The 25,563-nt window shown below is 42.2% G+C and overlaps 1 protein-coding gene across 2 annotated transcripts in view; it reads left to right on the top strand.

Annotated features, from left to right (window-relative positions):
- HTR7 (5-hydroxytryptamine receptor 7) overlaps positions 1–14,436 on the top strand; it is a 219,953-nt gene extending 205,517 nt beyond the window's left edge. Inside the window, exon 3 of one of the 2 annotated variants that reach the window (XM_056530168.1) lies at positions 14,323–14,436. In XM_056530168.1, coding sequence (XP_056386143.1) covers positions 14,323–14,368 — 46 coding nt within the window. In that variant the 3' untranslated portion in view covers positions 14,369–14,436. Of the gene's footprint in view, positions 1–7,369; positions 7,436–14,322 lie in introns of those variants that run through there. The other variant, XM_056530171.1, reaches the window with a different exon arrangement.
- Positions 14,437–25,563: the final 11,127 nt, after the last annotated feature.

Raw genomic sequence — 25,563 nt, 5'->3', positions numbered from 1 at the left:
GGGCAAAAAACAATGACCACCTAGCCTGGCGAGGGTTCAGCCGTTGGGCAGACTGAAGATAAGAGAGATTCTTGAGATCAGTGTATATAATAACTGGGTATTTGGACCCCTCCAGCAGGTGCCTCCATTCCTCGAGGGCCAATTTTATGGCCAGTAGTTCTCGATCACCAATGGAGTAATTTTTCTCCGCCGGAGAGAAGGTCCTAGAAAAGAAACCACAAGTAACACCATGTCCGGAAGAGTTTTTCTGTAGGAGTACAGCTCCGGCTCCCACCGAGGAGGCGTCTACCTCCAGTGAGAAGGGTTTAGATGGATCAGGTCTGGAGAGTACGGGAGCAGAAGAAAAGGCAGTTTTGAGACGGTTGAACGCCTCGTTCGCTTGAGGAGGCCAGAACTTAGGGTTTGCGTTTTTCTTGGTTAGGGCCACAATTGGGGCCACAATGGTGGAACAATGTGGAATAAATTGTCTGTAGTAATTGGCAAACCCCAAGAAACGTTGGATAGCTCGGAGTCCGGAGGGGCATGGCCAATCCAACACGGCTGATAGTTTGTCCGGGTCCATTTGGAGTCCCTGGCCAGAGACTAAATATCCTAGAAAGGGAAGAGATTGGCATTCAAAGAGACATTTCTCCATCTTGGCATATAACTGATTGTCCCGGAGTCTCTGAAGAACCATGCGGATATGACGGCGGTGTTCTTCTAGGTTAGAAGAGAAAATCAAAATATCGTCCAGGTAGACCACAACACAGGTATATAATAAATCACGAAAATTTTCATTTACAAAGTCCTGGAAGACGGCAGGGGCGTTGCAAAGCCCAAAGGGCATAACCAGATATTCAAAGTGTCCATCTCTGGTGTTAAACGCGGTCTTCCACTCGTCACCCTTCCCTGATGCGGATGAGATTATATGCACCTCTTAAATCCAATTTGGTAAAGATGTTGGCGCCACGTAGGCAGTCAAAGAGTTCCGAGATAAGAGGCAGGGGATAGCGTTTTTTTTATAGTGATTTTATTAAGACCGCGGTAAGCAATGCATGGTCGTAAGGAACCGTCTTTTTTGGAGACAAAGAAGAACCCTGCTCCGGCAGGGGAGGAAGACTTGCGGATAAATCCCCTTTTTAAATTTTCTTGGATGTACTCCGTCATAGCTTGAGTTTCCGGAGCAGACAGAGGATAGATTCTGCCCCGGGGTGGAGTAGTACCAGGGAGGAGATCGATAGGACAGTCATAAGGCCTGTGAGGAGGCAAAGTCTCTGCTTGTTTTTTGCAAAAGACATCAGCATAATCCAGATAGGCCTTGGGGAGACCTGGTATCAGAGGAGCCATAGGGTTTTGACTGGCAGGACTGGGAGCAGACATAAGGCATTTTTTGTAGCAAGAAGTACCCCAGTTCTTGATTTCCCCGGTGGTCCAGTCAAAGGTAGGGGAATGGCGTTGAAGCCAAGGTAGTCCAAGAAGAATTTCAGAGGTGCAGTTAGAAAGTACCAGAAATTCAATCTTTTCGTGATGGGGTCCAATGCACATTAAGAGGGGTTCTGTGCGGTAACGCACAGTACAGTCCAATCTTTCACTGAGGCGATGTAGAGAGGTCTGGCGAGACTGGTCACTGGGATGTTGAACCTGTTAACGAAAAAGGCCAAAATAAAATTTCCTGCAGATCCGGAATCCAAGAAGGCCACAGCTGAGAAGGAGAAGTTAGAAGAAGAAATCCGCACAGGCACAGTAAGACGTGGAGAAGCAGAGTTCACACCTAGAGCTGTCTCACCTTTGTGCGGAATCGGAGTGCGTCTTTCCTGACGTGGAGGTTGGATAGGACAATCCTTCAAGAAATGTTCGGTACTGGCACAGTACAGGCATAGGTTCTCATTGCGGCGGCGTGTCCTCTCTTGAGGTGTCAGGCGAGACCGGTCTACTTGCATAGCCTCCACGGCGGAAGGCACAGGAACAGATTGCAGCGGACCAGAGAAGAGAGGAGCCGGGGAGAGAAACCGCCTCGTGCGAACAAAGTCCATATCCTGGCGGAGCTCCTGGCGTGTTTCGGAAAAACGCATGTCAATGTGGGTGGCCAAATGAATAAGTTCATGCAGGTTGGCAGGGATTTCTCGTGCGGCCAGCACATCTTTGATGTTACTGGATAGGACTTTTTTGAAGGTCACGCAGAGGGCCTCGTTATTCCAGGATAATTCGGAGGTGAGAGTACCGAATTGGATGGCGTACTCACCTACTGAAGAATTACCCTGGACCAGGTTCAGCAGGGCAGTCTCGGCAGAAGAGGCTCGGGCTGGTTCCTCGAAGACACTTCAAATCTCTGTGAAGAAAGAGTGTACGGAGGCAGTGACAGGATCGTTGTGGTCCCAGAGTGGTGTGGCCCATGACAGGGCCTTCCAAGACAGAAGACTGACCACGAAAGCCACCTTTGACCTTTCAGTTGGAAATTGGTCCGACATCATCTCCAATTGCAGGGAACATTGCGAGAGAAAACCACGGCAAAGTTTAGAGTCCCCATCAAACTTGTCCGGCAATAATAAACGGAGGCTGGGTGCGGCCACTCGCTGCGGAGGAGGTGCAAGAGCTGGCGGAGGAGATGGTTGCTGAAGCTGTGGTAGAAGCTGCTGTAGCATCACAGTCAGTTGAGACAGCTGGTGGCCTTGTTGCGCTATCTGTTGCGACTGCTGGGCGACCACCGTGGTAAGGTCAGCGACAACTGGCAGAGGGACCTCAGTGGGATCCATGGCCGGATCTACTGTCAGGATTCGGCAGACTGGAGGTGGATCCTCTGTGTCAGAGAGGGATTGGCGTGGACTGTGTCGGTGGACCGGTTCTAAGTTGCTACTGGTTTTCACCAGAGCCCGCCGCAAAGCGGGATGGTCTTGCAGCGGCGGTAGCAACCAGGTCGTATCCACCGGCAACTGCTCAACCTCTCTGACTGCTGAGATAGGCGTGGTACAAGGGATTAGACAAGAGCAAGGTTGGACATAGCAGAAGGTCAGGGCAGGCAGCAAGGATCATAGTCAGGGGCAACGGCAAGAGGTCTGGAACACTGGCTTGGGATACACAAGGAACGCTTTCACTGGCACAATGGCAACAAGATCCGGCAAGGAAGTGAAGGGGAAGTGAGGTAATATAGGGAAGTGCACAGGTGAACACACTAATTAAAACCATGCGCCAATCAGTGGCGCACTGGCCCTTTAAATCGCAAAGAACCGGCGCGCGCGCCCTAGGGAGCGGGGCCGCGCGCGCCGGGACAGCACAGAGGGGGAACGAGTCTGGTAAGCTGGTCGGGATGCGCACCGCAAGCGGGCGCGTCCCGCATCGCGATTCGCATCCCGGCTGGGGACATTATCGCAGCGCACCAGGTCAGCTAGTCTGACCGGGGCGCTGCGAACAGGAGAACTCTGTAAGTGCTCCGGGGAGGAGCGGGGACCCGGAGCGCTCGGTGTAACAATATGGGGACTTATGAGGGCTCATTTTTTGCACCGTGATCTGAACTTTTTATCAGCACCATTTTTGTTTTGATCAAACTTTTTGATCGCTTTTTATAAATTTTTTTAATGGTATAAAAAGTGACCAAAAATACGCTATTTTGGACTTTGGAATTTTTTTACGTTTACGCAATTGACCATGCAGTTTAATTAACAATATATATATATATATTAACATAGGTTTTTTTTATGGGAAAAGGGGGATGATTCTGACTTTTATTAGGGAAGGGGTTAAATCACATTTATTAACACTTTTTTTCACTTTTTTTTTTTGCAATGTTAAATAACATTTGCATACATTGATCTCTTACACTGTTCACTGCCATGCAATAGCATGGCATTGATCAGTGTAATTGACGCTTGACTGCTCCTTCCTGGTTCTCATGTACGGAGCAGTCATTTGGCGATTGGACAGCGAGGAGGCATGTAGTGATCCTCTTGCTGTCCTGCATTCTGTTTGGGACACTGCGATTTCATTGCAGCGGTCCCGAACAGCCCAACTGAGCTGCCGGGATGCTTTCGGTTTCACTTCAGACGCGGCAGTCATCTTTGATCGCCGTGTCTGAAGGGTTAATGCCGGGCATCACCACGATGTCTGGTATTAGCCACGGGTCCCGGCCATTGGTGGCTGCCGAGACAGACCCGATATGATGTTATATCACGGGAGCCTGCGCAGGAAGTTAATTTACGTCCTGCGTAGTTAAGGAGTTAAGATTTTACCATATATATATATATATATATATATATATATATATATATATTACATTGTAAAATCTGAAGATAGGTTCCCTTCAAAGTACACCTGTTATATGAAAGAAAGTAAATCATGCTTATTTAGGTTACTCACTAGATCATGCAGAGGGTTTATATGGCTTTTTTGAGTCTAGCTTTTGTATTTGGCTCACAAATATTTTTCTTTTGCTGCTCACTCATTCTGACATCCACTATTCAGAAAGGGTGTGTCTAAGGCAAGCACTGAGCCCGCCCTCACTTACCATGTATTCACTTCCTCCCTGAGGCTTCTGTACTGTGCTGGGTATCTTTATCCAATCACTGCAAGCTGCTCTGTAATCCCCTCCTTTCTGTTATCAAATAGGAGTCTGAAAAGACAGGAGTGAGCACAGAGGAGTGCTAGACCCACCCTCACTTGCTGGACATTGTCCCAGCATGTGTCTCAGGTGGGACAAAAATAATACTGCAGGCAGACAGGATTATGTTCTGGATGGTATGGGGGCCCCTAGTGTTTTTTTTTTTTTTTAAGCCATGATTTCTATAAAAAGGAGATAAACACATTTTATTATCTATATTAGAGAGGTTAATGTTTTGCCAAGAAGTACAACATATAAGAAGTTTTACATTCTGACAGTGCCCATTTAAGAGTCCAAACTGTTTTTTCTATGATAACAGGGATAGTACAGAATACAACAAGAGCAAAAAGTAAAAATATTTTTAGAAATAAAAGTATGTCTTAGTTGCACTGTGCATTTATTATTTTGTGCAATATTTCAAAGTGTAATGTTAAAGTACAGACAATGAAAGAAGTAGTTCTCTCCGTCATCTATTTCAGCACAAGTTGAAGCAACAGCTAGCAGCTCGTTTTGCTTTTTTAATATCTTTCACAGACTTGTACAATACACATTTATACATAGGAGATTTTACACAGGAGGGGGGGGGGGGTTAATTCCAAGGACATAACTGATATAAATTAAGATATGATCATTGCACTCCTGCTATGTCAGATAATTAGCAAAAACAAATTTTATATTACTCTACTGTTCAGGGTAGTAGTAATAGTTCTGTTTATATTGAGTAGAATACAGTGGTTTAGCCATAGAGGTCACAGAGGTCGCCATTGCGACCGGGCCCCATGGCACAAGGGGCCTGCAGGGCCCCTCTGCCACTACACTATACTACCGTCGCAGGTCGGCCCCTCAGGCACAGCCCGACGTCCCAGGCCGGAAGGGGAGGCTTGTCGGTGCCATCACCAGGCCTGGTGCTAGCCTGAAATCTCACCCCCAGAACTATCCTGAAATCCCCCCCCTCCCCCAGCACATGCAGGCACGCACAGTGGGCTCCCTTGACGCTAGCACAGCTCTACCTCGCTGGTAACCAATCACAGGCCTGACAGCAGGCCTCAGTGTTGATCTTCATGGTGGCCACAGGTGAGGAGGCGGTGGAGCTGTGGCGAATGGGTGAAAAGATGGTCCGGAGGTGCGGGGGGTTGATGCGCGTGGAGGCGGAATTGAATCCTAAATAATAAATAATGGTATCTGCTTGTTCATGAGGTGATCATGATGTATGAATGATGTGTGTGCATGTACTGTATGTATGATGTATGAATTAGGTGTGTATGTACTGTATGTATGCTGTATGAATGATATGTGAATGTACTGTATGTATGATGTATGAATGATGTGTGTTTGTACTGTATGTATGATGTATGAATGATGTGTGTGTATGTGCTGTATGTATGATGTATGAATGATATGTATATGTACTGTATGTATGAATGATGTGTGTATGTACTGTATGTATGATGTGTGTGTTTGTACTGTATGTATGATGTATGAATGATGTGTGTATGTACTGTATATATGAATGATGTGTGTATGTACTGTATGTATGATGTATGAATGATGTGTGCATGTACTGTATGTATGATGTATGAATTATGTGTGTATGTACTGTATGTATGATGTATGAATGATGTGTGAATGTACTGTATGTGTGATGTATGAATGATGTGTGTATGTACTGTATGTATGATGTATGAATGATGTGTGTATGTACTGTATGTATGATGTATAAATGATGTGTGTATGTATTGTTTGTATGATGTATGAATGATGTGTGTATGTACTGTATGTATGAATCATGTGTGTATGTATGAGGTATGAATGGTGTGTGGGTATATATTGTATGTATGATGTATGAATGATGTGTATGTATCTACTGTATGTATGAATGATGTGTGTATGTACTGGATGTATGATGTATGAATGATGTGTGTACTGTATGTATGATGTATGAATGATGTGTGTATGTACTGTGTGTATGAATGATGTGTCTATGTACTGTATGTATGATGTGTGTGTTTGTACTGTATGTATGATGTATGAATGATGTGTGTGTATATAATGTATGTATGATGTATGAATTATGTGAGTTTATGTACTGTATGTTTGATGTATGAATGATGTGTGTATGTACTGTATGTATGATGTATGAATGATGTGTGTATGTACTGTATGTATGAAAGATGTGTGTATGCACTGTATGTATGAATGATGTGTGTATGTACTGTATGTATGATGTATTAATGATAGATGTGTGTAAACAAGATGTATGTATGCATGATATGTGGAGATGTATTAGGCAGGGGCGGGGGAGATCTGGAGACGGTGGGTGTATGTATGATATGTGTATGCATAATGTGTATGTATGTATTATGCCTGTGGGGGGGCGCGGAGGCGGCATGTGTATGTATGATGTGCGTGTATGTACTGTATGTATGAATGATGTGTGTATGTACTGTATGTGGCAGTATTATATTCAGGGGGTACAGTAGGAGCAGTATTGTATTCAGGGGGTACAGTAGTTGGCAGTATTATATTCAGGGGGTAAAGTGGATGGCAGTATTATATGCAGGAGGCACAGTGGATGGTATTTTTTTTTATTCAGGGGATACAGTGTGTGGTATTATATTCAGGGGGGACAGTAGGAGGCAATATTCAGGGGGTATAGTGGGTGGCAGTATTAAATTCAGGGGATACAGTGTGTGGCAGTATTATATTCAGGGGATAAAGTAGGTGGCAGTGTTATATTCAGGGGGTACAGTGGGTGCCAGTATTATATGCAGAATAATAATGATTATTGTCTTCATACAGAGGGTGAGGATCTACTGACAAAGTGAGGAGTTAATGAGGTCCGGGTGTCAGACTCTGCAGAGAAGATGGAGCTGGAAGAAGTCCTGACGTCTGGATAAGATGAAGAAGAAAAGCAAAGACAACAGAAAAGACATCACTCAGGTCACTGATATCATTGTGTTTTCTCCTGACTGTTCCATCAGCGGGAGTCATTTGTAAGTTCTGCAGTGATGATGGGTGACGATGTACCCTAATCGGTGGCTCTCCAGCTGTTGCAAAACTACAACTCCCATAATGCATGAGGCTTTCCAGACATGATGGGAGTTATAGCCTTAAAACAGCTGGAGAGCAACTGGAACTAAGGTGATTGGGTAATTGGTGGGGGTCCCAGCGGTTGGACCCCCACCAGAAAAATGGGCTACTTATTCTTAAATGTCTGTTTTTTCTGTCTGGCCCTGCCTGATAGTCACTGATATCATTGTGTATTCTCCTGACTGTCCCATCAGTGCTGTAGTCACTAATACCTTTGTGCGGCCAAGTAAGGGATCGTCCGGAATTGGGGAAGCGGGTCGTCAATTGGTAGGGGGGCCCAGGGCAATTTTTTGCATCGCGGCCCTGGGGTTTCTAGCTACGCCCCTGGTAGAAAACATCCTTTTAAATTGGGAAGAACAGTATTTCTAGTTTGAAGTAAAGCTTACTACATACAGTACATATATACAGTATATAAATATAGGAAAAGTATAGGTACAAGAACTAAGGTCAATTGTCCCCCTAGTGAATGGAATGTTTGAACATGACAAGCATGCAGGCTGCCACTCAATTTATGTCAGGAACTCTGGGCCTCCATTTTTGCAATTGGTGGGGTGTCTCTGCGGTCTGACCCTTACCTGTCTCATAAGTAAACAATAAAGGACAACATTTAAATAAATAAAAAATACTTTACATTTTTCCTATTTTTTCCTAATATTACATGAAAAAACTACTTATGTAAAAACAGAGTAAGAAATGGAATGGATAGACAACACTAGCCAGATAGATAATGAACATTAGGGATGTTTCATTAACAGATACATTTGGGCAGGGCTGATTCTTCGCCTTTACTTCGGGCCTCTACTTACATAATTTTTTGCCTGAATATCTCCTTTACCTTTGGTTACTGGCCCTATCACACAGAGCAATACCCTAATAGTGTTGCTCGCGAATATTCGCAATTCGAATATTATTCGCGAATATCGCATATTCGCGAATATTCGTCCATATATTCGCGAATATTCGCGAATTCGAATATGGCCTATGCCGCTCAACACTATACCCTAATACACTTTGGCATTAAATGGTGGTATTGAGAGCTGCCATTTGTCTTTTTATACTTAATACCTGCTTTTTGAAGTGCAAATTTCCCCCTGTTACGTACTGTATAGTGAAAATTCGGCCAGTAATCGCCCTGTTTATTAGGCACTTTTCCAGCACCCATACTCCCCAAATGATAATAATGCCCCTTTGTTACCCCACACATTGAGAGTGAGTAGGCAAGTGGGTTGGAGTGTAGGATAAATGAATTGGATGGGGGATGGAGTACGTTCCTACTAGGTAAGCAGTTCCTCACCTGTAGGTAGAAAGTCTCCTGCAGTGCTTAGGTTCCCCAAGTAGGCAGGTAGGACTTACCTCAAAGTAGGAAATTTTCTTCATTAGACTATAGGGAATAGTTGATGCTCTGAACCAATGAGAACTCGGGTGGGTCTATTTTAACCAGAGTTCTCCTGCAAGTCTGCTTGAGCATTCACCTTGTATTTATTTTGTGATATTATCTGAGTTTTAGCCATGGTTAAATAGTCTTGTTTATTGTAGATTTTAGTCTGTGTTACATCCTTCGGTTTTTAGGATAATGTATGTTTGTTCTGCTTATTCTGTGTTCACATTGTGTCTCGTTTTCTAATTCCTGTTCTGGTATCCTGGAGTCAATTATGACTCATCTAGCTTTAAGTCTTGTGTTCTAGTCTTGCTTGTTAACAGTGCTCTGTATGTAATAATTCCTGTTTGATATCCTGGAGTCATTTCTGACTCATCCAGTTCTAGTCTAGTGTTTCTGAGTTTTATATTTCTGTTTCCTACAAGGTCGGTATCCTGAAAACATGGTGGAGTGTGCCTGCTGGATAGCAGTCTATTTGGCTTTATTATGCTGTCTACTCCTTTTGTGGAGTGGGTGTCCAGTTTGTTTCTGTTCTGTATCCCAGTGTGAACAGTGTCCTATGTTACCTGATCTATGTAGTGTTTTAGCATTCAGTTCTTCTGTTTATCCCCTTCATCTCTAGTATTCTGCTGTATACTTGTTGCATACCTAGCCTACTTCATTTTATCATGTCGGACATTTGTCTGGATTCCGGTTTGTGAACTGTTTGTTTATACACTCTATTCTGCCCTGTTTGTGAGTTTTTATTCTGTCTGGTATATCTGGTTGTCTGGTAGTTTTCCCGTTTTGTTTCTGGCCTGTGACCGACCATGTTTTATTTGTCTTTACGCCACTGCACTTTAGCGCAGGAAGGGACCGCCTCCAAGTTGTCGATCCAAGTAGGCAGGGAGGGTGGTTATTAGGGAAAGCTGAGGGCTCACTGTCCCTGTCCCCCCAGTCGGTCATGACAGTGGTAGATAGGTAGTTTCGCCCCTTAGGAAAGTAGTTTTCACCATTAGGAAAGGCTAGTGCAAAAACAGTGTGTGTGGGTGTGTATAACATGCATTATACAGAGGTATTCCAAAACATTAATATCAATATTCAATACTCTGAGTCCTCATATAGTTTATTGGGACTATAAATTGAAAGTGTTGGAGACGTTTCCACCATTAAGTGGAGCCCATTAGTAAGTAGGAAGCTTCCCCCATAAGGTACATCATGTGTAAGGTAGTTGCCCCAGTAGGTAAACCAGGCCCCGCTCTATGAACATAGTTTCCTCCATTAGGTAGGTACCCTCAGTAGGTAGTTTCCACCATAAGGTAGGTGCTTCATAAAATAAGAAATAAAACAAACTCTTTATCCCCTCACTCCTGTGCAGAGCAGCATGGACTCCTCTGCTCACATGCAGGCATTTGAATGTTGTCTACAGTGATGCCCATGAGTGGAGGGCAAAGAAGGAAAGAGGTAAAATGTGATTCCTGTGGGATTTGTCTGCTCTTCTTTGGAGAGTCTCTTGGACATTCTGGGAGAAATTATAGTGCAGTGGGGTCCTTGCCGCTAAATAGCACCAGAACCTGCCCTTGATTAACCGGCCCTTCCTTGTATTATAGGGATGAATCATTATTTGAAGGTCAGCATGTAAATGATATATTTCCCCTCCCTTAGAAGTGTGACAAGTTCCTTCAATATTTTATTAAACTTTTCATTATTCATTATTTTTATCACTTAACTGATAAGGGCAGATTTATTGAGGCGTTTAGTAATTTAATACTCCGTGGCGGCAAGTCCTTGATTAAAAAAGTTATTTGAATGCAAAACTAATTTCCCAATAAAAGTAAGAAAAACTCTTGTGTAAAAGTCATTCTTTATCTGCTGAGCAGGTTAACAGAATGTGCAATAATACAGCATAATTGAAGCACGCTGAGCCGAATATGTGAATGCTAGTATTATATAATTGTACTCTTTCTCTGAAATAAATGACCCTATCAATTAACATTTTTGTCTTCATTTCAAAGCCACTAGCAAATTTTCCTCTCTTTATCATAATCTGTATCATGTATCACAATAAGAGATTCAGACATATAAAGGGTCTTGAGGAAAAGAATGTTATTTCACATTTGGTATGCATTGGAAAACAACTATTTCAGCATATGCAATGTCTGCACATATTATTATTTGGGAAATCAAACAGTGAGCACTAATTGCATTTCTAGCCCAAGAAACTAATGGAGATGTATCATTCTGAAAAACGTATCCCCTATCCAAAGGATAGGGGATAAGTTTGAGATTGGGCGGGGTCCGACCGCTGAGACCCCCCAGCTCTCCCCATGAGCTCAGTGTGTTTACCCCCACATGAAGCGGCAGCCGACACCCCCCCTCCATATATATATCTATGAGAGAGCCGTTTGGCTATCTTTGGCTCTCCCTCCGTTTTGTGCATGGGTCATGACACTCTGTTCCGGGGGAGCCGGGGCCCCATACAGGAGATCGCAGGGGGTCCCAGTGGTCCCCTCCCCAGTCCCCCCAATCGCAGCCTGGGATCTAAAACTAATTCCCTATCCAGAGGCGGGATACTTCTCCTTTCAATATGTAATCTATTTCTGTTTGCATATCAAGAATAAAGATAACCTGGGCTCCCAAAGTTTAAAGACTAAGGCCTACATTTACTAAAATTGTCTAATATACAGGGAGCAAATATTATTATACAAGCTTCCATCATACTGTTGCTGACCAATTCCAGCAAGACTAGAATTACCTATAATGCCAGTACAAAAACCAAAAATGCTTGCTTTATGTTTTACCAAAAAGGGACAAGGGGCAAATAATGCTACCACTACCATTACCACTGACTAATGACAGGCTAGTAAAGGTTAGTACCACTATACTGATAATGAATAAAATCTACAATACAGTCACCCTATAAAAGTAAATTTCAGATGTGCTCTAGTGATCTGCAAATGCACAAGTGACTCCAGTGCAGTTACATCCAGTGATTCACAAATGATGTCCATTGCTCAAGGGTTAGCCCCCCCCCCCCAGGACCTGCCCCCAATTTTATTACATAGGTATATAAGGAGGAAATATTACCCTCATACATATTATCATACTATCACTGATAACATACTGTATACTGAAATCAATGTTACCAATAATACTAGTATATAAGGAGGAATATTATCACCATACATATTACTATCATACTGTTACTGACCAGATCCTGTGTACTGAGACCAATTTTACCAATAATACCAGTATATAAGGAGGAAATATCCCCCTACAGCTACCATATGACAACAGTAGGTCCCCATAAAGGTTCCATATAGTCTCATATACAGGGTGACCAGATTTTTTTTTTTAAATGGCACACCCATTAGCAATACAAAATTGACCTAAAAATGTATGGTAATGGTAATAGTCCGGGTGACCCTAAACAATGCATAGCTAACCCTGACCAGTTGTGGCCTTCTAGAGATATTCATCTTATTCCAAATTTGCAGAGGAGCTTCTTCATACACTTGGGGTAGTCCCTAGCCCCTAGTAGCCCCTAGTGCACTGGTACGCCTGTGTGGTTAACCCTCGAAAACAGGTGCACGGATAAGAACATTTGAAAATTTGCATTTTGGAGAATATCTCTGGAAGTTGAAAGACACAATGGATTGGGGTAGGCTATACATACATAGAATCAGGGTCGCCACACTATTACCATGTACCAGCAGGTTAATGTAGGTGACTCTGCTGTCAGTGTCCTAATTAATTCAATATGTTCTGACTATGTTTATACAAAGACCAATATATCCCCCCACCCCCTTCCACCCATACAGTGGCCATATAATGGTAAACACTAGCTAGACTGCCATGAAGATTTCTCCTGAGCAAGACTTGTCTCCACAAAACCTGACAAACAAATATTTTAGGTTCCTACAGCACAACCCTCACCTCTCCACACAGCTTAGCTATACCCGTTCGGGTTTGGAACCTACTGCTTTGGCCCATAGCTGTAGGTACACACCGCAGACCCAAGGAGCATTGGAGCACAAGGTACTCTTTACCTTATGTTCTCTCAGTCCCACATTAGCAGGGCGGCATTATAATGGCGGCCACGGTCCGACATTTGCAGCGTGTAATGTTGGTTGCTGGGCCTGGGCCCCCCTGGGGGTCCCTTACTATGGTACTGGCTTTACCCTCCTGATCGCATTTCTGATAATGTCTTCTCTGATCAGGGTTATTCACTTTTCCTATTCTATTCCATCCAACTACGGGCTACCATAAAAACCTTTCCCGGTCAAGACATGTCTCTGCCGAATCTCCCAAACATTAAGGCTCCAGCGCAATCCTCCCCTTTAAAAAAAAAAAAAGACAAACACATACTTTATTAAACACATTATTAAAATACATTACTAATAAACATTTGCAGAGAATTTATTTGAATCAAATCAATTTTTTTCAAAAAATTTGCTGATCTCTAGTGGCAATACAAAATATTGACACTTTGGGCCCAATCTGAACAGTTCCACTTAGGGGTGTACTCACTTTTGTTGCCAAGGTTTGAACATTGATGGGTGTGCGTTGAGTTTTTTTGAGGCGAGAACAACATTAAACTGTGTTATACATAGTGCCATTTCTTTGGTGTTGTCACATTAAAATGATATAATAAAATATTTACAAAAATGTGAGGGGTGTACTTACTTAAGTGAGATACTAGTCCCCAATCTCCCTTAAGAATTCTCTAATTCCACCTATGAAAATATAAAAATTTAAAATCACCTCTTCTTGGGGGTGATTTATTAAAACTTGTGTAAAGGAAAAGTTGACACCAGTTGCCCATATCAACCAATCAAAAAACTTTTATTTTTCAGAGCAACTCAGCAACTTTTCCTCTGCACATGTTTTGATAAATCTCCCTCCCTCCTGTTCCTACTCCAAGCTGTTTTTTTCTGCATGAACAATTTAATCAGCTAAACAATAGGGTGAAGGTAACACACAATTGTCAAATACCATCCAAGTTAAACAATGAATTTAGAATTTTTGTTCCTTGTGGGGATGACCGGTGTTTAGATTCTGTCAACGTTTCTAATATATATGACAGACTATGAATACAGAGCTATTGTATGTAAGAGTCAGGAGAACAACAAGGACACATGATGTGTCACAGTGGACAGTAGATCATTGAGTCAGTGAGCTCTATATATGTATATTATTCTGTTTTGATTGCTGCAATCTCGACCATCACAACCTAAAGCAGTGCTGCAAAAAACGGTGGTTTGAAGCAAGTCAGATGAGTCTTTTCATTTGATTGTGTTCACAGTGTGGTATCGTTGACTTGCCTACGCATAGCATTTGGGAGAAGATGAGAGCTTTCTATTTGCGAAGAGAAGGATGACAACATTGATTTGGTCCTTGCTAAGTGCATTTCATCTGGTGCAGTATTGACCCTTCTGCAATGAAGACAGAGATGCTATTTAGCTCTACAATCAAGCCTCTTCTATGATGTGACTACTATGAACCCACTAGATGATGGCCATGAATGAAATGAGTTGCACAGCTGCATAAACACTTTGCATTCAGCTGCTATAATTTTGTAGGTCTGAGACTGCCTTTGCATTGTCAATTCTTCCTTCCAGAAAGAATATATAGGCATTCCCTTATGACTAAATGTTATAATTATGATCTGAATGTCTTTTATTTTAACCTACGTGATTGGCAGCCACTTGGTTGCCCTAGCAACCACAGCTCTCCCTTGGTCCACTAACTAAGAGACACAATGTAACAGTTTGGAAAAATAAAAATTAGATGTAGCTGCAAAATCAATATTCAGTGGCATTAAAGGGGTTCTCCGCCTCTAGACATCTTATCCCCTATCAAAAGGATAGGGGATAAGATGTCAGATCGCGGGGGTCTTGCCACTGGGCACCCCCATGATCTCGGCTGCAGTACCCAGCTGTTGCGGCTTCCGGCAGCGCTGGAGGCTCTCATCCTAATGCCTCACGACCATGGTGACGGGAGATCGTGACATCACGACTCCGCCCCATGTGATGTCACGCCCCACCCCCTCAATGCAAGTCTATGGGAGGGGGCGTGGCGTCACACGGGGCGGAGTCGTGATGTCACAATCTCACGTCACCATGGTCGGGAGCCGAAGCCTCCAGCGTTTCCGTAAGCCGCAACAGGTGGGTGCTGCAGCTGAGATCCTGGGGGTCCCCAGTGGCGGGACCCCCGTGATCTAACATCTTATCCCCTATCCTTCGGATAGGGGATAAGATGTCTAGGGGCGGAGTACCCCTTTAAGGGAGAGTGCCCCAATAAAAAATAATATCCGGTTTTATTAAAACAAGACAACCTGATTTATTCCTTTCAGCAATTGAATGTCACAATGCAATAACATATTGAAACAAATCCATCAGATACATCTTATTTAATGACATCTGATATTGCAAAGTCTTCAAATTGGGAACTGAACTGGGGTTTTTTTTATCATCAAGACAACTTGCAGCTAAAACACAAGACTACATCAAACTAATTTATAGACAAATAATTGTATTTGTCTTGACAATAAAGCTGTCTCCTTACCTGGAATATTTCCTATACTTGTGTTCTACTACAAAAGCAATATGCAGTGTGGATGGAGCTTCACATCTACTTTAGAAACAAACATTTCTTTATATGTGGTGCTCTAGGCTACAAGATCCCTCACCAACCCATTAGACAAGTGGATTATAGAGACAAAGTTTTACTTTGGACATATCTTCAGGGTCAGTGGTCTGCAACATGTAGCTCTCCTGCCGTTGCAAAAAATATTTCCAGTATGCTGCGATACAATAATGGACCAAGTGCATGGGCAGATGTAAAGACGAACGAACAGCTCGCCTCTCCGATTATGGATTGTCCAGGGGTTAATCAAATAGGTTCACAGAAATCTTGCAGCCATATTAGGGTATGTTCATACAGCGGAATGTCTGTGATGAATTCCGCCAGAATATTCTGCAGGGAGATTTTGCAACAGCAGAGTTGCATTAATTTCAAAGGGATTCGGCTGCACTGTGGCAGATGTTTTTTCCTTGCAAGTCCCGATACCTGCGTCTTCAGAAAGAAAAGACTTAGCTGTTCTTTCTGTGGATTCCGCTTGAAAAATTAATTGCTGTCTACAAAACGCTGCATTTCCGAGCAGTCCTAGTGCCCACCAGATCTATATATTTTTTATTTATTTATTTATTTATTATTATTATTTTATTTTTTTATTTTTATACTTGTAAATCCATCCAGACCTCTTTTAATAGTTTTTAGAACATTTTGAGTGCTGGAAATTCCTCTACTTGAGAAGTGACATCTTAAATTGAAATAGAGAACTGATAGCATTAACCCCTTCATGACCCAGCCCATTTTCACCTTCAGGACCTTGGCATTTTTTGAAAATCTGACCACTGTTACTTTAAACATTAATAACTCTGTGATGCTTTTACTTATCATTCTGATTTCGAGATTATTTTTTCGTGACATATTCTACTTTATGTTAGTGGTAACATTTCACTAATATTTGCATCCTTTCTTGGTAAAAAATCTAAAAATTTCATGAAAATTTAGAAAATTTTGCATTTTTCTAACTTTCAAAGTCTCTGCTTGTAAGGAAAATGGATATTCCAAATAAATTATATATTGATTCACATATACAATATGTCTACTTTATGTTTGCATCAAAAAATTTACAAGTTTTTACTTTTGGAAGACACCAGAGGGCTTCAAAGTTCCGCAGCAATTTTCCAATTTTTCTCAAGATTTTCAAAATCATACTTTTTCAGGGAACAGTTCAGGTTGGAAGTGGATTTTAAGGGTCTTCATATTAGAAATACCCCATAAATTACCCCATTATAAAAACTGCACCCCCAAAGTATTCAAAATGACATTCAGTAAGTGTTTTAACCCTTTAGGTGTTTCACAGGAATAGCAGCAAAGTGAAGGAGAAAATTCTAAATCTTCATTTTTTACACTCGCATGTTCTTGTAGACCCAATTTTTGAATTTTTGCAAGGGGTAAAAGGAGAGAAATCACCCTAAAATTTGTAACCCAATTTCTCCCGAGTAAGGAAATACCTCATATGTGTATGTCAAGTGTTCGGCGGGCGCAGTAGAGGGCTCAGAAGGGAAGGAGCAACAAGGGGATTTTGGAGAGTGAGTTTTTCTGAAAGGCTTTTTGGGGGGCATGTCCCATTTAGGAAGCCCCTATGGTGCCAGAATAGTGGACCCCCCCACATGTGACCCCATTTTGGAAACTACACCCCTCATGGAATTTAATAAAGGGTGCAGTTAGCATTTACACCCCACTGGCGTTTGACAGATATTTGAAACAGTGGACTGTGCAAATGAAAAATTGTATTTTCCATTTTCACAGACCACTGTTCCAAAAATCTATCATACACCAGTGGGATGTAAATGCTCACTGCACCCCTTATTAAATTCCATGAGGGGTGTAGTTTCCAAAATGGGGTCACATATGGATATTTATTGTTTTGCGTTTATGTCAGAACTGCTGTAACAATCAGCCACCCCTGTGCAAATCACCTCAAATGTACATGGTGCACTCTCCCTTCTAGGCCTTGTTGTGCGCCCCCAGAGCACTTTGAGCCCACATATGAGGTTTCTCCGTAGTCGGGAGAAATTGCATTACAAATTTTGAGGGTCTTTTTTCCCTTTTACCTCTTGTGAAAATGAAAAGTATAGGGCAACACCAGCATGTCATTGTAAAAAATTTAATTTTTATACACTAACATGCTGGTGTAGACCCCAACTTCACCTTTTCATAAGGGGTTAAAGAAGAAAAATCCCCCCAAAATTTGTAAGGCAATTTCTCCCGAGTACGGAGATACCCCATATGTGTCCCAAAACTGTTGCCCTGAAATATGACAGGGCTCCAAATTGAGAGAGCGCCATGCGCATTTGAGGGATTTGGGATTTGAATAGGGGTATTCTATGCCAATGATTCCCAAGCAGGGTGCCTCCAGCTGTTGCAAAACTCCCAGCATGCCTGGACAGTCAATGGCTGTCCGGCAATACTGGGAGTTGTTGTTTTGCAACAGCTGGAGGCTCCGTTTTGGAAACAGTAGCGTACCGGACGTTTTTCTTTTTTTTTGGGGGAGGGGGGCTGTGTAGGGGTATGTGTATATGTAGTGTTTTTTACTTTTTATTTTAGGTTAGTGTAAGTGTAGTGTAGTGTTTTTAGGGTACAGTCACATGGGCAGAGGTTCACAGCAAGTTTGCCGCTGGGAGTTTGAGCTGCAGCGCAAAATTTGCGCCATCTCAAACTTGCAGCACTCACTGTAAACCTCCGCCCATGTGAGTGTACCCTGTACATTCACATTGGGGGAGGGGGCAAACATCCAGCTGTTGCAAAACTACAACTCCCAGCATGCCCTTTGGCTGTCCGTGCATGCTGGGAGTTGTAGTTTTGCAACAGCTGGAGGCACACTGGTTTGGAAACACTAAGTTAAGTAATAAACTTTCAAGTGTTTTGCAACCAAACTTAGTGTTTCCAAACCAGTGTGCCTCCAGCTGTTGCAAAACTACAACTCCCAGCATGCATGGTCTGTCAGTGCATGGTGGGAGTTATAGTTTTGCAACAATTGCAACAGCTGGAGGCACTGAGGTAGGAAACGGACAATGTTTCCCAACTAGTGTGCCTCCAGTTGTTGCAAAACTACAAATCCCAGCATGCCCAGACTGCCCAGGCATGCTGGAAGTTGTAGTTCGGCAATATCTGAAGGATCAGATGTTGCCGAACTACAACTTCCAGCATGCTTGGGCAGTCTGGTATGCTGGGAGTTGTAGTTTTGCAACATCTGGAGGTCCACAGTTTGGAGACCACTGTATAATGGTCTCCAATCTGTGCTCTTCCAGATGTTACAGAACTACAACTCCCAGCATGCCTGGACAGACTGAGATTGCTGAGATTTGTAGTTTTGCAACATCTGGAAGAGCACAGATTGGAGACCATTATACAGTGGTCTCCAAACTGTGGACCTCCAGATGTTGCAAAACTACAACTCCCAGCATGCACAGAATGCTAAAGGCTGTCTGGGCATTCTGGGAGTTGCAGTTTTGAAACTCTCAGAGGCAGCGGTGAGATCGCTTTACGGCGATCTCACTGCTGCCAATGAAGATGCCACCCTGCTGCCGGAAACTCACCTCCGGGACGCACCACCGCCGGGACCGCCTGGAGGACACCGCTCGCGCCGGGACCACTCGGGACACCGCATGGCCGGGTAAGTGACGCCGGGGGACGGGTAAGGGACACTAAGCAGAGCGGTGTGTGTCCCGATCCCCGTGATCGGGACTCACACACTGCGCTGCTAAGTACTCTGATAGCGAAACGCTGCTATCAGCTAGTCAGATTTGACTAGCTGATAGCAGCGATCGCTGGGGTGGGGTGGGGGATGAAACCCCCCGTGGTCGCATGGTAAGATGGCTGGCTATCAGTGATAACCACCATCTTACCGGGCGCTGCGGGATGCCGCGAGTAGCAGCAAAAATGTTCATGACGTACCTGTATGTCATGGGTCGGGAACACCTTGCCAATCATGACGTACAGGTATGTCATAGGTCGGGAAGGGGTTAAAGGAGTACTCTGATGGAAAACATATTTTTTTTTATAAATCAACTGGTGCCAGGAAGTTAAACAGATTTGCAAATGACTTCTATTTAAAAATCTTAATCCTACCAGTACTTATCAGCTGCTGTATATTATGAGGAAGTTCTTTTCTTTTTGATTTAATTTTCTGTCTGACAACAGTGCTCTCTGCTGACACCTCTGTCCATGTCAGGAACTGTTCAGAGCAGGATACATAGTTACATAGTTACATAGTTAGTACGGTCGAAAAAAGACATATGTCCATCAAGTTCAACCAGGGAATTAAGGGGTAGGGGTGTGGCGCGATATTGGGGAAGGGATGAGATTTTATATTTCTTCATAAGCATTAATCTTATTTTGTTCCAGGAATGTATCTAATCCTGTTTTAAAGCTGTTAATTGTTCCTGCTGTGACCAGTTCCTGAGGTAGACCGTTCCATAAATTCACAGTCCTCACGGTAAAGAAGGCGTGTCGCCCCTTGAGACTAAACTTTTTTTTCTCCAGACGGAGGGAGTGCCCCCTCGTCCTTTGGGGGGGTTTAACCTGGAACAGTTTTTCTCCATATTTTTTGTATGGGCCATTAATATACTTATATACGTTTATCATATCCCCCCTTAAACGTCTCTTCTCAAGACTAAACAATTGTAACTCCTTTAATCGCTCCTCATAGCTAAGATGTTCCATGCCCCATATTAGTTTAGTTGCGCGTCTCTGCACCCTTTCCAACTCCGCAGTGTCCCTTTTATGGACAGGTGACCAAAACTGAACAGCATATTCCAGGTGAGGCCGTACCAATGCTTTATAAAGGGGGAGTATTATGTCCCTGTCCCTTGAGTCCATGCCTCTTTTGATACATGACAATATCCTGCCGGCTTTTGAAGCAGCAGCCTGACATTGCATGCTATTCTGTAGTCTGTGATCTACAAGTACACCCAGATCCTTCTCTACCAGTGACTCTGCCAGTTTAATCCCCCCTAAGACATACGATGCATGCAGGTTATTAGTACCCAGATGCATAACTTTACATTTATCCACATTGAACCTCATTTGCCAAGTGGATGCCCAGACACTTAGTCTATCCAAGTCATCTTGTAACTTATGCACATCCTCTATAGACTGTACTGTGCTACAAAGCTTGGTGTCATCTGCAAAGATAGAAACAGAGCTGTTAATACCATCCTCTATATCATTGATAAATAAATTAAACAACAGCGGTCCCAGTACTGAACCTTGGGGTACACCACTAATAACCGGGGACCAATCAGAGTACGAATCATTGACCACCACTCTCTGGGTACGATCCATGAGCCAGTGTTCAATCCAGTTACAAACTAAAATTTCCAAACCCAAAGACCTTAACTTACCTGTCAGACGTCTATGAGGGACAGTATCAAATGCTTTAGCAAAATCCAGAAACACTATATCCACAGCCATTCCTCTGTCAAGGCTTCTACTCACCTCTTCATAAAAGCAAATTAGATTGGTTTGACAACTTCTATCCTTAGTAAACCCATGCTGGCTATCACTTATAATACAATTAGCGGATAGGTTTGCTATGGGGATTTTCTCCTGCTCCGGACAGTTCCTGACATGGACAGAGGTGTCAGCAGAGAGAACAGTGGTCAGACAGAAAAGAAATTCAAAAATAAAAGAAATGCATATTTAAATACATATCTCTGGAGCACACAGCAGCTGATAAGTACCAGTTGATTTAAGCATTTTTTCCCCACTGGAATACCCCTTTAAGTCAATGTACAGTATGAAACCATACAGTTTAAAACTGTACCAGGCAGGCAGAAGATGTGCAATATTGAGCACAGTGGCATACAAAGTTTGGCACCAAAAATTCTTGCAATTTGGCCATTTTAAGCAATGCTCCATTTTCTCTTAGTGATATAACTTTTCAAAGCTTTCAAGGCATGCATAAGAGTTTTTTTCTGAGAAGTTAGTTGCAATGTCTGTATTCCATGTTTTTTTGGTGTGGGTGTGTATTTACACCTGCATTTCATGCTCATATTTATTTGCACTATTCATTAAAAGGTATGTTTAACCCCTTAAGGACCAAGTCCATTTTCACCTTAAGAACCAGGCCAATTTTATCTTTGCATCTTCGTTTTTTCCTCCTCGCCTTCTAAAATCCATAACTCTTTTATATTTCCATCTACACTCCCATAAAAGGGCTTTGTTTTTGTTTTTTGCGTGACGAATTTTACATTGCAATGAAACCTCTCATTTTGCCATAAAATGTTTGGCGAACACAAAAAAATCTTTTTTTTAGGGAGGAAATTTAAATGAAAACCACAATTTTGCACATTTTGGAGGGTTTCGTTTTCACACTGTATAATTTATGGTAAAAATGACATGTGTTCTTTATTCTGTGGGTCAATACAATTACAATGATACCCATGGCTAGATACTTTTATATTTTTTTACCGCTTAAAAAAAATCTAAAACTTTTTGTACAAAATCAGTAATCTAAAATCGCCATATTTTGACCACCTATAACTTTTTCATTTTTCTTTATATAGGGTGGTATTAGGGCTTATATTTTGCGCCATCATCTGTACTTTTTATAGATACCACATTTGCATATATAAAACTTTTATATCATTTTTTATAATTTTTTAAAATAAAATGTGACAAAAAAATCAGCATTTTTGGCCTTTTTTTTTTTTTTTTACGTTTATGCCGTTCACCGCATGGGATCATTAACATAATAATTTTGATAGTTGGGACATTTACGCACTCGGCGATACCAAATATGTTTATTAAAAAAAATTACACTTTTTGGGGTAGAATGGGAAAAACGGACAATTAAAATTTTTATTGGGGGAGGGGATTTTTCACTTTTTTTTACTTTTTATTTTTACATTTTTCAACTTATGTTTACACTTTTTGTGTCCCCATAGGGGATTATCTATAGCTATCATTTGATTGCTAATACTGTTCAGTGCTATGCATAGGACATAGCACTGATCAGTATTATCGGCTATCTCCTGCTCTGGTCTGCTTGATCTCAGACCAGAGCAAGAGATGCCGGGAGACAGAGGGAGGCAGGTGAGGGGACCTCCGTCCGCCATTACAGACGATCGGATTGCCGCGGCAGCGCTGCTTGCGATCCGATCATCATTTTTAACTTGCGCATTGCCGCAGATGCCGTGATCTGTACGATGCGATCACGAATGCCGGCCATTACCAGCGATAGCAGCCGTAACCTGCCGTGTATGACACGAGCACCGTTCCGATGCTCGCGGTCATACACAGGGCGTAAATGTACGTCCTGGTGCGCAAAGTGCCGCCAAACCAGGATGTACATTTACATTCGTGGTCGTTAAGGGATTAAATACATATCTTATAATGGGGGAAAACAAGTGGATTTTTTACTCTGTCCCTTTGACAGGGTTGGTGTAATTATATAACAGATGTTATATTCAATCCCCATTTGATTCTACTATTTGAGCATTCAGATTGTTATCAGTTATCTGTTTATCAGTTATCTGTTATTTAACTGTTATCAGTCCTGTTTAGTTCTTGTATCTGTCCTGTATAGTTCTTGTTCTCAGTCCAGTGTTCAGTATTTTGTATTCCTGTTTAGAATCTTGACCCGTATTCCTTCATGTTATTGAGCTTGCCTTTTGAAGTTTTTCTTGGAGTCTGTTTAGACTTATCCGGTTCTCAGTCCTGTGTTCAGTATTTAGTATTCCTGTTTAGAATATTGACCTGTATTCCTCCATATTATGGAGTTTGGCTTTTATAGTTTTTCTTGTATCTGTCTAGTGTGTATTGTGTTCTAGTAATCCTGACCTGTATGGTGTCTGACCATCAGTTAACCCATGTTTCTATCCCCTGCATATCCTTGTCCTATTTATCTGTATTATATTTCTCCTGTTTTAATTCTTGTTCATATACCTGCCATTTATCTTGTCTTTGATTCCTTAACTGATTGTCAGTATGCTATATCTTGCCTTAATATTCCTGTTTGTTGGTTATTGTGTTAACCCCTTGTGTTTTTGACTTGCACCTCAACTTTGTACAGTTCTGTTTATTATTTTGAAAAGAAAGAGAAGAGAGAAGGTGCTTTCATGTGCAGGATTTCCAAGAAGTTCCACAGGGAGGGGAAAAGGGAAAGGCAGTCACTCAATTGTTTTGACTCTGACGCCCCAGCATGTTAGCAAAGTGTATGGACGTGTTTGTGGTTGTAGATCCTTTGCTTGGGAAGCAATAGGAAGGGACAACAGTCTTAGGGAAAGTTAGGGAGCACTTTTTTCTGCCCTACGTGTCTCAATCACGACACCAGTATTTTAGTGTAGTTGGATGAATTTGTAAATATTCACTTGTAAAGGTAATGGACATACCCTCAAATTGTAGGTTCTTTTAAGGATCCCACAACAGGACACGTGCTCACATAGAGGAAAAATGAGTGGTGGCCCCAGGGCATTGTGGACCCCTGGCCATGCCTCTGCTGACTTTATGAAAAAGTGAATTTTAGCATTATAAAGGCAAAGAAAAGGAATCCAAAGGTATGGCTGTATAAAACATGTACACAGCTTTTACATAATGGGCATAGTTTTAAGGGATATTTATATCAAGACATACGTGTATGCAATAAACAAGATGCAATTCACAGAAACACATTTACTAAACTCTTCATTGTCTGATACATTTTATTCACGAAGCAACCCTTTAGACTCTCAGCTCCCATCAAGTTGTTAGGATAGTAGCAGGCACATTTGTACTGGGACACTACACTTGGAATTTAGAAGAGCTCAAGGATCTGCTGGCTGCAGCTAAAATCTTTGTGCCAGAAGATACAGGATATTTCCAGAGGAAAACCATGCTTTAACAGGTTGTTGTAATGGAGCCAGAGGTGATCCCTTACCTGGGCATAGACGAAATTCATAGCATCTTTGTGACAGACTACCCTAATGCAAATAAATATCATGAATATTAGTAAGGCTTATAATACCTTAAAAAGAAATTATACAAACTGATACTTACCTTAGAACATCTATACATATAAAGCAGATTAGTGATAATTGAACAAATAGTGACATAACATAAGAACCATATAGGTAGATTGACATTTTCTACATATACTCGGCACCTACATATGAACATATCTAATATGACAACATAGACCCATAGAAATATATCAATTTAGAAAATTAGGTACTAGATGGATTTAGAGATAGAGTGATAAATCATCCCCTCTCTCCAATATATACAAATTCCAGTTTATAATAACCTTACCTAATATCATGAGGAATAGTGGCAAAACAAAACTAGAATCCCCAGTTCCCCATTGAAGACGTCTAAGGCACCGTGCGAGTGTAGACTAAGCCTAATACTACAATATCCATTATCTAAGTCCTATGACATGCGCAATGGGCATTGTGCGAAGAAATTAGCACTAAGTCCAGTGACATGCATGGACAATATGGCCGTGAGGATTCATCGCGGGAACTATGGCAATGTATACACTCACACGTTGATGCGCCACACACCCAATTGACATCATAGTTAAATAAAAGAACTGATAGGTGCAAACACCGGCACGTGACCTATCATAACAAAGAACGGGATTGGCCAGTCCCAGTGCAGAGAACAGTCCCATAATTGGAGAACAGACCCACAGGAAGTGATCACAATGGGAAGTTATATAAACCACGTCCGGCGTCCGGAATGTTATTAGCCCCATAGCCCTTGACGAAGCTGACTTGCTCAGCGAAACGTCAGGGGGGGCTAGCTAGTGATTTTAAACAGCGGACAGGCAACTGATTAGTAGCACCATACAAGTCTGACACACATGTGTACAGAATATAGTACACTTAGTTGTAATAGAGCATATAGGAGAGGCTACCCTCTCCCTCACAGACCTATTGATACCGCTGACAATTTAAGTGTATGTCTTTAGGGTATATATATCTTTAGT

Source organism: Hyla sarda, chromosome 7 (assembly GCF_029499605.1).
Source record: "Hyla sarda isolate aHylSar1 chromosome 7, aHylSar1.hap1, whole genome shotgun sequence".
NCBI classification, from domain to species: Eukaryota; Metazoa; Chordata; class Amphibia; order Anura; family Hylidae; genus Hyla; species Hyla sarda.
This window is presented reverse-complemented; position numbering and strand designations above follow the sequence as displayed.